This window comes from Eumetopias jubatus, unplaced genomic scaffold, assembly GCF_037043125.1.
Source record: "Eumetopias jubatus isolate StellerSeaLion01/CBP00866 unplaced genomic scaffold, mEumJub1_p1.0 scaffold_8, whole genome shotgun sequence".
NCBI lineage: Eukaryota > Metazoa > Chordata > Mammalia > Carnivora > Otariidae > Eumetopias > Eumetopias jubatus.
Window position 1 is genome coordinate 70,591,642 of NW_028274814.1, and position 12,252 is coordinate 70,603,893.

The window sequence follows — 12,252 nt, forward strand, 5'->3', positions numbered from 1 at the left end:
AAGTTTTTCTGGTAGATAGTTTCTGGGCAGGACTTCCTGAGCGCACGACCCTAGCATGTTCAAAGGTCACGTGTACAGCAGCCCAAACCAAGCAACTGGTTGTGCTTCCGATGAGAGCAGTGAATTCACTGAAGCGTGATGGGAAAGACTACTTAGTGTCTATTTCCACACATGTGGGTCCGAATCGTTGGGGAAGGATGACAAGTCAGTCAGCTCCGTCTATTGGCTGTCGGGCCAGAATAGGGACCGGGGCTTGTAGCACGGCTCCTGCCAGTTTGGTGTACCGATGAGTGCCATCCAGAACTGTGTGTTCGTGCTGGGTTAAGAACTGAGTAGCGACTTGACACAGGGGTTTTGTCTGTTTTAGGTAAAAGCATATGTTCCCTTGGCGTTTGCTGTGTAAAATGTCATTTCTCTACCGTTATGGCCCTTTCCCAAAGCCTCCAAATGGGGCCGACTGGAAATTGTAGGGAATTGCTCTCTTGGCACAGATGCTCTGAGATGCACCTTTAGAGTCGAGAGTCCAGGGTGAGACTGCCTGGGTTTGGCTCCTGGATGGGCTGCCCACTAACTGGGGGACCCGGGGCATGTCAGCGAGCCGAGTCTGCTAAATGGGAATGCTAACACTCGTGACGCATGAGGGCTTCTATCGGATCAAATGACTTGATGTCAGTGCAGGGTGACTTTCAGTGTGCTGTATCTTTTCAGGAGGACCCGGCAGCCCTACTGCAGCACCCAGAGGAGGTAAAGAAGACAGCACGCCCATGGAACGTAGCCCAGGAGCGCCATGCACAGGGAGATCAGACAAGTCAGGATATATATATACCCTTTAGCACCTAGGCAGTGGCACTGAACATGACACAGGTCGACCGCAAGGCAGAAGTGTAGGTGATATTAGACGGATATTAGATATGTAGCTGCAGACATGCTAGGAGTCCTACAAAGATGCTTTGGACTTAGCAACCTCAATTCTGTCCTATCCGGGTAGCCGGATATGCAGAATCCTGCCACTGTGGAAGTAAAACCCTTTCCCCACTGTTGTGTCAGGGACCTCAGAAGGTACAGAGGGCTTCCCAAGAGCAGCTGGCAGTGAGAAGACAAGTGGAGCCTCGACGGCCCCAGGCACAACGTTGGGAGGCAGACCAGGTATGGAAATGCAAGGTGGAAAGCATCTTCTTCCTGACCTGCGGGGAGTTGCCAGTGGCTTCTGAGGAATTAGTTACTCTTCAGTCGGTAGTGCCCGTATTCAGGACCCCCGGTCCTTGTTTGTGGTGGGCTTCATGGCAGTGTTGCTCTAACATCAGCTCATTCGTGATGGATAGCAGAGCAGGGTGTATTTGGCATTCCCAGATTGCTGCCCTTCGACTTCTGAGACTGGGTCTCGCCTGGGATAGGGTCATGCTCTGTCGTCCTGGCCGCAAAGTAGAGCTGAGCCTAGACCATGAATAAAGACATGCAACAATTGCATGAACCATTGTAGGAGAAATACGTTGAAAGCAGAGTGCAGCACAATCTGTTCTGCTCCAGCAAAGCTCCAAATATTGAGTGAGTGTCGGTTTTCAACTGAGTACTCGGTCACCGGCAGCTGACATCACGAGATCCCTAGCAATGAGAGGCAAGGGGGACTGAGTGGAAAATGTCATTTAGAGCCATGGTGACTCTCATGAAAAAGTGGGTTTCTGGGACGTATAAATTTGACGTGTTAAAATGCATTTCTTCTTTCTTCAAAATGTTAAATCCTCAGAATGTTACATGTTGAAGTTCTATAGGAATTCTCTTGGTATAAGGAGCTTATTCTAAGAGAGCATCCACCACAGAAAGAACCTAATTCCATTGGGCCATGAGAGAGAACTAGCTGAGCGCAGTGAGATTGAGAGGTTGAAAGATTAAGAATTCGATACCGCCTGTTCTCCTTCCCAGCTGCCTAAAACTAGTTGAAGGCTTCCTATGCTCTGAACGACCTTTTCTCATTTGTTGCATGGGAAGGCTATAGATTGACCTTACAGGACTTGAGAAAAGAATCATTGTGCCTGTGATAGTGCAGCGTAGTGGAAGACCCAGGGGGTCCTCAGTCACATCCACTGTCTTAGCATGAGCCGTTTTTTAAAGAGCAATTCATTGTGCCAATGAAGTTAGAGTTTAGCCGAGGCGTTTGGTATTTTTGCAGGAATCAGACACATAATACTTCCTGGATTCGAAACGACCTTAGGGGTCACTTTTAGCAGAAATAGGTAATTTGGCATAGTCGCCCAACTCTGTACTACCAAACTGGTTGCTTGTTGTGGGACATTTTTTGGAAACTCCTGCAGCTGACTTTTGAGTCGTGTATATTAAGTAAATGTCATCTGCTCAGGGCAAATGGCAAAATGATTTTTTGTATAGGATCTGACGTGATCCTTCCAGTAATCAGAAAATCTTAGTCGGAGCAGGACAGTTTTATTTATTTTATTTCAATTATTCAGTGCATTATGAGTTGAAAAATCAACAAGGTAAAAATAATACAGCGAATGAGATTATTTTACCTAAGTTTCTCATGGGGTAAGAATAAATGGACTCGGTTACTTTGACAGTTTTTCAAGTGGATTGCTCCCTTGTAGTGCACAGAGCTATGACACTTTCAGCAAAGGCAGCTCGTCCTAGGAGCAGCTATATCTTGGTGACAAAGAATGTGAGACGCAGCAATGACCATATGGAGGACTGTAGGCAGGTAATTCCTCTGTAAGTGATAGAAAGAAAAATCAAGTGTACTGGCCCTGGTTATAGATGGCAAAATTAAGGAGAAGCAGAATGCTTCATCAGTTTTGATAATTGAAGGGTGAAGCAAAGTGGATTCTTCTATATTCCTGTTAGTAAAAGCTTCCCCGTATTGTGATTACTGGATCAAGGCTTTTTGACTTGTGCTTTCTGTAGGTGATTTCTGGCCTGTGGGAGGGCCGGGGTTTGGGTGTGGGGGGCAAGCTACAGTAAAATAGCCCAACTGGGATGTCCTCCAATTCTGCCGTCTGGGATGGAGTTTAGAGAAGTCTTTGGACCCTGTTTAAATATGGGTCCTTGAGATCCTCTTCCCAAAAGAAAGTGAGCCTGTTGCCCCGATAGCCACACCCAATCACAAGGAAGAGCCCAGACAGGTGTTTTCTCATTCATGTGCGGGAAAGCTTTGCAATGTGCGCTCTAGGATCTATGGTGAGCCACTGTGTTCCCCTGAACCCCATGTGCATCAGAGCCTGTTGAGATGTGGACGTTTCAGAGGAGAGTGGCTTCTGTTCCACAGGATCGTGCTGCTTTTCATGAAATGTGGTTGTGTTCAATGTGAAGGAGCTCAAATGAAAAAGACTGAAATTCCCCAAAGGCGAAACCTATCCTGGTAAATGGAATCTGTGCCAGAATCTTTTGGAGTAGCGGGGTCTATCCTGCTCCATCATTCTAGTCTTGGGAGTCTCTGTGGGCCATGGACAAATAGTCTTTCAGCGTGATCCTTGCATCCAGACACTTTAATTTAACCATGTCCAATTTAATTTAATTTAATTTAATTTAACCCTCTTGTCAGTGAGACAAGATGAGATCTGTATTGGTCTGTTGGTGGAGTGTGCTTGCCACTGGGTTGACCATGCCTGTCAACTAAAGCTTGATGCTAATATTGAGAAATCTCCCCTCCAACTTCTCTCACACTACTTAACGTATTTATCATATCCATTGTGTGAAGCCGTCAAGAAAGGACACTTTATTACTGATTTGATATTCTGTTGGATGTTTTTCTCCTCAAAGTTATACCAATTCCATCAATATGGTGAGTGGGTACTAAGAAAACTACAAGAGGCTTTTCAGGATACACAGAGGCATGTTACATAGTATGACATATGGGTTACACTCCGAGGTCCTGGGTGACTTGGCTTCCAGTCCCAGCCTTGTCACAGACTATGAACCATCTTGCTGGAATCACTTAACTTTTCTGAGCCCAGTTCTTTTGTGTTCTTTTTTCTTCTTTGTGGTGTTGGGCATAGAGGGCAGAGGGAGAAGGGAGTGAGACACTGAGGTAGTCTCCAGAACCAGCTTGGAGCCTGCCTCGGGGTTTCATCTCACAATTATTGGAGATGAATGGATCCTTTGTAATGTAATCATGGGATCATGACCGGGCCTTAATCAGGAGTCTGTGGCTCACCCGTCTGAGTCACTAATTGGCCCGTCGTTTCGCTTTTTCTTCTCAGGAACAGCTCGTGGTCTTGAGAGTGAAGCTTTCAGTAGAGGTTAGTATATTATATTCTGTTTTCTATGTAAGTAAAATATGTCTGATTAAAATTTCTCTGGAACTTTGGGTTTTTAGGAAAGAATTTATATGAGTGTATGGCTTTTGAGGAATCCTGCACACAAAGATTTTACTGAGCTCCCCCCACTCTTTTCAGCCTCTAACTCAACAGACTGGAATTTACCTTGTTTTTGACCAGGGTAAATTGAGTGGCTGTCATATGGTTAGTAGTTTCCATTTATTCTGTATCATTTAGGATGAATATAGTATATATAACTAACTCAATACCATGGAACGCCAAATTTAGAAAAAAAAGAAAAAGGCATATAGTGCAAGAGAAAATATGCCATTCCCTATTCTTATATTTTGCTCCCTTATGTGTGTAGATGTAATTATCTACATTGTGACATTTCATCATTTTTACTAGCATGCCTGAGGGACAGTGTGATGAGGGCAGAAAGTTCCATTTCTATGAAATTAACCTCACTGAGACAAATTTAGGAGGACCTTGTGTGATGCAATTCAAGATGTAGAAAACATGACTGTGCAAAAGAAAGTAGCAACAACCCCAACCAGGAAATAGCAAGGAGGATAAGAAAATCTTGGGGGAAACTTACACGAGAACATAGTCTTAGGGAAGTGTGGAGTGAAAATGGCTGGATTCATGCTTCCATTTTCTGTGGTGGGAACTGCCTGAAGAGTTAAATCACCCCTTGGTGATAAAGTCCAAGTATGGTTGAAATGAGAAGTTCATTTTACGTTTTTCTCAGGTGCTGCTGGACGTCCAGATTCCACGACCCTGCATGGTGGCACCATAGGCAGCACCAGAGTGGGCCCCACCTTCACCAGCCCTGGGCGCAAAGCAGGTAAATTGAGTTCACAATAAAGAATCACCTCGATGGCTCAGCAACTGGTGTCAGGCAATGCTGCTCAGTACAGTAGTTTTCAGGCTAAAAGACATCTGGCTTGTTACCTTGAGAGGTGATAGCACCTATACCCTTTTGCAGAAGCTGTTTGGTTTTGTTGGTGTTGGTGGTATTGTTGTACTTGCTGTACATGTTGTACTTGTTGTTGTTTTCACCCTGAAGACAAACACACAAGGGACAGAGGCTTCAGAGCAGGCCACGCCTGGCCTGAAGGAATTTGCCAGTGGCTTCTGAGGGATTAGTTTCTCTTGAATTGGTAGTGCCCCTATTCATGACCCCCTACCTTGTTTGTTGTGGGTTTCATGGCAGTGTTTCTCTAACAACAGCTCAGATGTGATAGATAGCAGAGCGTGTGTATTTGGCATTCCCAGATTGCTGCCTTTGGACTTCTGCGACTGCGTCTGGAGTGGGATAGGTTCATGCTGTGCTGTCTTGTCTACAAAGGAGAACTGAGGCTACACATGAACAAAGATGTGCAACATGCATGAACCATTGTTGGGAAATACGTTGAAAGCAGAGTGTAGCACAATCTGTTCTGCCCCACCAATGTTCCCAATACAGAGTGATGGTTGGTTTTGAATGGAACTACCTGTTCACCCACCGGTGATTCCATTTTAGACCCATGAGGGGAAATGTCCCCATCAAAGCATTGGTTTACAATATCATTTAGTGGACATAGCTTTTTTAAAATTAAAAACCAAAAGCAAAACAGGAAATATCTTTCATCAGAACGCTTCTTATTTCATTTATTTTTATTATTCAAATATCAATGAAAAATATAATGATATAAAAATGATTGACCATTTTTGGGGTGCCTGGGTGGCTCAGTTGGTTAAGCGACTGCCTTCGGCTCAGGTCATGATCCTGGAGTCCCGGGAGCGAGTCCCACATTGGGCTCCCTGCTCCCCGGGGAGTCTACTTCTCCCTCTGACCCTCTTCCCTCTCGTGCTCTCTATCTCTCATTCTCTCTCTCAAATAAATAAATAAAATTTTTTAAAAAAATGATTGACCATTTTTGATGATCTTTATTTTACCAGTTCTCCAGATCTTTCCTTCAAAATTACTATTACTTCAAAATTACTATTGGCTTGTATTAAATATATATTAATGCATATGCTGTCCTAGTACACAGTTAATCAATTGTAACAGGGGAGCCTGTTGGAAGTTCCACAGGAACTGGTGATTGCATCACAACTAGATCACCTTTCACTGGTTTCAGGCCAGCTGGAATTCTGCAGGCAAGGTGCAGTTTCACCTGCCCATTTTGACAGTGCTCCATCGTGAGCTTCCCTGGGAACTCAAATTTTCATGAGATATTTAAGTCAATTTTGCAATGGGTATAGTTTTAATGGCTGTGATTTTATGACTATTGAACAGGTGTATTTTGATCATTTGTATCATAAGTGTTTATTTAGACTAGAATTGCCAGTTAAAAATGCAAGATGCCATTGAAATGTGAACTTCACATAAATAAGAAATGCTTTTTAGTATAAGTATTTTCCATTGGAATGTGATTGTTTCCTTTTTATTTGGGATTCAAATTAATGGGGTGTCTTTTGTTATTATTTGCTAAATCCAACAATCCAATTGGGGACTGAGTGCCACTCTTCTTTTCAATTAGGATCAGCAGAAAGGGGATTTGCAGCCACTTTTGTAGTTGTTGGTGAAACCAGTTCTGGCACACCAGGTACTGAAAGAGCATAATCAGAATAAATCCAGGCTATTGAAATGTGATTTCTTTACTTACCATTTTGACAGAGACAATGTTTCCTAAAGAATTTAATCATTATTATTTGTTTAATGTCAAAACTGGAGATCAGAAATAAATCAAGAGCTATTTGTTTTGTGAATAACATCATACTGAGTGCTCTACAAAACAGAATAGTCATATACTTGTTCCCTTAGAATTTGATTTTTGAGCAGAAGAAATTAATATTTACATACATGCAAAGGCAAATACCATGTATGGCAGAAAAGAATCAAAATCAAGGAAATGTTCCATGACAGCCTTGGAATGGGAACTCAAGAGGAAATTCTAGTAGGGAACTCATTAGTTGGAGTTAAAAACAACAGAAATATTCTATCTTGAAAATAAAGTGAAAATATGTTCAGTGCACTATGACTATATCTATATGCTTTAACTTGAGCAAAACATGAAAACATGAGTGAGTTGAATGGAATTTATGGATATATTCAATTTCATGGGAATAAAGAGCAGTCATATTTCAGCTGTTGGGGTCATAGAATTGGAAAACAAAATCTTATCTCAACCCAGAGACCCAGGCCCCAAAGACAGTAGAGGGGGAAAAAAAAAAAACAGGTATATAATTGAATAAGTATTAAACTAGAAAGTGATGCAAATTATGGGTAATTCACTTGGAGATTATAGACAGGAATCTTACAAGCAGACCACCTTTACATACTTTTTCTCAAGAAAAATGATTACTGGTTCTCAAGTAAGGGAATTTTAAAACAGCATTGATTATACAGAGCTTATCCTAAATTCACCTGTTAATTGGGATGACAATTTGTTACTTAACTGGTTTTATAGGAGGGGAAATAAACTCCAATCTTAATGAGGGAGGAAGATTTGTCCCTAGAGGGAGATAAGGGTACCCTCTCCCTTGATGTTTACATTTCCAAGAGATAGCTCCCAAGGCCTTGAGAAAGACCTTCCTGGGTCATTAAGCTGGGAAAAAAACCTTTTCAGATTTTTAAAAGATTTACATACATTTCAAAGACAGAGAAAACATCTGAAATGACAAATTTTTAAAGCAAATGGTCTAAGAAAAGGAAGGGGGAAGTCTCTCCTTATTTGTACCAGAAATAATTAAGCCTCTTATTTTAAATTTTTGTCTTTTCACAAGCCATCCTCCAAACATGATCAACTTCATATTTTAATTAGCTAACATGTGTTTCTATTGTAAAATTAAGCCAAGTCTAAGCCAACCCCTGGAACTGGAGGTGGCAGCACCACTGGGGAAGTAGGCACTAGAACTCTAAGTCCTGAGAAATCAGACAAGGCTGGTCCTCAGTTTTCAGCTGTGTCTGTCCATACCTGCCTGGGCAGTGTGTGATCTAGACTAACCTGATTTTTAATTTGCACTGATGATCCTAGAATTGGGTAGCATTTAAGCTCAATGGGGAACCAGTGGGGGGGGGGGGAAAGAGCCAGGAAAGTAGTGGCTGCATACATTAGAATCTACACATACCTCCTTCTGCAAACCATAAATATCACTGGGCCCACACCTAGGGAGTTTAGAGGGATAGAACGGACTGAGACTCCAATCATTGGGGAAGATGGCTCTGGGGCTCATAATGGAGCTGAGATTCAGGTCAGGGCATCCCAGAGGAGAAGAGAGTATAGAGAATTACTTAATAGTGGTGGAATATAGATAGCATCAACTAGGGTTTACCCCTTGAGGGAAAGGGCTCCACCCTGAATGGAGACTGCTGAGAGAAGGTCTGAGACCTAGCACTTGTGTATGTGGAGTTCAAAGAAAGAAGATGGGAAAGTTCACAGAATGAGGCCAGGCAGCCCTGTGAAGGTGCTGACTGTGTTGGAGGCAAGGGAGGGACACCAGGAAGGTGGAGGAATCCTTGCAGCCTGGGTGTCAAAAAAAAAAAAAAAAAAAAAAAAGGAAAGGAAAGAAAGAAAAAAAACAAGAAAAACAAACAAAAAAAATCTTCAAAGCCAAGGGCCTCAAGAAAACAGGATAGTAAGTAAGTACATAAGATAGTAAGTAAGAATTAGAAGACAAAGGAGAGATGCTACTTTATAAAAGAAGCTTCCCTTCAACATGAACAACATAAGAGGAAGCCCTTGATCTGAGAAATCTGGCGAGTCACGCAAAAGTCTCTCTGTCCTCACTGCATAAGATCTCCTGCGATGTTTCAGGAAAATCCAATACAAAAAATAAATAAATTAAAAATAAAATTCCAATTTCTGTAGAAAGCTATTCATTGTATACATTTTTAGCAATTCTCAGCAATAGCAAGCAAACTAAAAAGCTAGTCATGAAACAGAGGAAACAGAACATTAACAAGAATTTAAAATAAGAAACATTAGGAGAAGGAAAGGAAAAATGAGGGGGACGGAATTGGAGGGAGAGATGAACCATGAGAGATTATGGACTCAGATACAAACAAGTTTTAGAGGGGAGGGGAGAGGAGGGGGGATTGGTTAGTCTGGCCATGGGTATTAAGGAAGGCAGTACTGCATGGAGCACTGGGTGTTATACAAAAACAATGGATTGTGGATCACCACATCAAAAACTAATGATGTATTGTATGGTGACTAACCATAACAAAGTAAAATAAAAAAAAAAGAAACAAACTGCAGCTATAGACATCAGAATTATAAATTTAAAAAAAACTAAGGATCAAAATAAATAGTAAGAAGATGTTAAATTGGAACTGATGAAAACTGAGGAGAAATAGTAAAAAATAAAGAAAAAGAAAAATTATCTAAAAATACAGACCAAGTTGGAAGCTACACAGAAGAAAATATATGAGACTGAAATCATGGCAGGAGCTGTAGAGGATACAATTGAGAAGATCCAAAAAAATATTGCAGACAGTGGTACTACAAGCTCTTCAGATAAACCAGGTGACATTAGCTAAACACAAGATGTTACAAAAATCTGTCAGTGTAGAAACGTGTTTATAAAAGACTTTTTAGTAGAATATTTATTTAGTTGGAAATCCTTCCTCCTTAAAAATAGCACTACAGTTATGTGAATATTATATGAATCAATTAGAAAGATTGCCATTAAATTCTTCATTATTCAGTATTTATGCACTATTAGGTGATCAGTGCAACACATGATTCACAGATAATGACAGTGATCTGACAGTTTAGGTGTTCTCCATTACTAAATAAGACTAATGCAACATTTTGAATCTGGTATCCTTATATGGCCAATATAGAAATCACTGGAATATTACTTGATACAACTGTAACTGAGTTAAGTAAAAAAGTAATAGTGACCATCTAATATTTCATCTTATATTTGGTCCTTAGGGTTTTGAGTTAGGGACATTTGCACATCCAGTTAGTTACATTTGTTCATCTAAGGTTTGCATTGCTACAGAAAATCACTTGCACAACATATAAATTCAAAGTACTAAATAATCACAAAATGATATATTAGCTATTTTTGCATTTGATTGATTGATAATAGATTTTCCCCTAGTAGAAATATTTGAGAATTCAACAAATCTTTTTCCTTCTTAAATAACAGGCTTCTGGATATTAAACAGTTATTAGATGTCAAAAAGTATATTTAAATTCAAGTTAGAATTTTTCTTTTTGCAATCTTTCACAAAAACCACTACCTTTAGTATTAGAAAAAATGTCATGTTTTTTTAAAGATTTTATTTATTTATTTGACAGAAAGATATAGCGAGAGAGGGAACACAAGCAGGGGGAGTGGGAGAGGGAAAAGCAGGCTTCCCTCTGAGCAGGGAGCCCGACCCGGGGCTCAATCCCAGGACCCTGGGACCGTGACCTGAGCAGAAGGCAGATGCTTAATGACTGAGCCACCCGGGCACCCCAAATTTCATGGTTTAGTATGAGAACATGTCATAATTTAAAATATTAACATATTTCTTTATAAGTTCCTTATTGGGCAGCAAAGTGATCTAGAACTTTGATGAACAGTTTCCCTATTTCTGAGAATAATCAGTAACATTGCTTTCTGAATTGTCTAAAAATTCAGAAATAATTTGCTCCCTAAAATCTCTACACATTGGTTTAAAAAATATTTTTTTCTTGATTTGCAAATAGGACATGACTATACATACCTCATTTGCTCAAAACTCACCTGATGGGGAAATATGCAATGAGTGCATGCACTATGAAATGGCTATAGCCACCCCTTAGTAAACAATGTTTGTGTCTCTTAATACTTAACTTGTTTCACAGGACTAAAGATATGGACCAGAGAGAAAAAAAGAAAGAGAAAAAGAAAGGGGAGTGGTAAATATTTCTCATGAAATAGGCAAAGAAAAGTGCTTGAAAAATGTAATTAGTAAAACAAAATAATACTGTTTTTATACTTTATTTTTTACTGAATATATTGAATACAACTTAATGAAATAAAAATAAAAATATGAGGTAGTCATTTACCATCATTTAATATCATTTGTAAAATCATCTTAATCTGTTTTTGCAAAAATAAAAATGATAATCAGAAAAAGTATATTGAGTGTAAAATGAACAAAATGTTTTTACATATATTTACTTATTTGAATTATATAACTACCCTGTGCAATTGACAGTACATTAGTGATTATTTAATTATTCACATTTTCATATAAATGAAAAATCAAGTGTTTACTTTAGTTACAGGGTGAGTATGTTTTGGGGCTAAAACAGGGCCTAGATGGTTGATTCTTCATCCAGTCATTCTCGATTATGAGAGAGGCCACCAACATGGTGGATTTCTGTCAATCTGGAGACAGAAGGTCTTGTCACTTTGCCTATTCTGGTTTACATTTGTGTTCCTAGTGCCTAGCTCAGTGCCTGACTTGATAAATATCTGGTGGATATCTGGTGAATATGTAAAAAAATGAATAAGAGTTGCCAATATAGTAACAGATTCAGAGGCTTTATTTTTATTAATGAGATAAAAATAACAGACTGTAGGGAAGAGAACCTTCCAGAAGGATTAAAGATATGGGAGGGAATAGTCTATTTGCTGCTATACCCAAATAGTGAAGCTTTGCTGGAAACAGGCACCATCCACACACACACTATTGTGTAGATCCATGTCCCTACAAATCTAAGGTTTCTATCCTCATCTGTTCCCTTGGGGGAATTCTTGATAATAGGATCTCAGATCTAGAGCATTCTGGGTGATGCCAAGTTGTTATAGAATTGGTCATATTAGGCTAAGGACAGGAGGAGGTAAAAGCATTTTTTAAAATAGTTAAGCATATAAAAGAGGTTTTCTAATCATTGAATGTGGATTCTACAGGACAGGGTAGAAATAATTGTGATATAGAATGGAAGAAGTAGGAGCTTAGAATAAAAGAGACAAAGCCCAACATGGTTTTAGAATGCTGAAGATGATAGAGGAA

General features: G+C 40.0%; 1 protein-coding gene across 1 annotated transcript in view; it reads left to right on the forward strand.

Annotated features, from left to right (window-relative positions):
- Positions 1–286: 286 nt before the first annotated feature.
- The window catches only part of LOC114224066 (apomucin-like), a 32,680-nt gene continuing 20,714 nt past the window's right edge, over positions 287–12,252 (forward strand). Inside the window, exons 1-5 of the mRNA XM_088025712.1 lie at positions 287–320; positions 709–744; positions 1,048–1,146; positions 4,206–4,244; positions 5,014–5,109. Of these exons, the coding sequence (XP_087881838.1) occupies positions 287–320; positions 709–744; positions 1,048–1,146; positions 4,206–4,244; positions 5,014–5,109 (304 nt within the window). The remainder of the gene's footprint in view (positions 321–708; positions 745–1,047; positions 1,147–4,205; positions 4,245–5,013; positions 5,110–12,252) is intronic.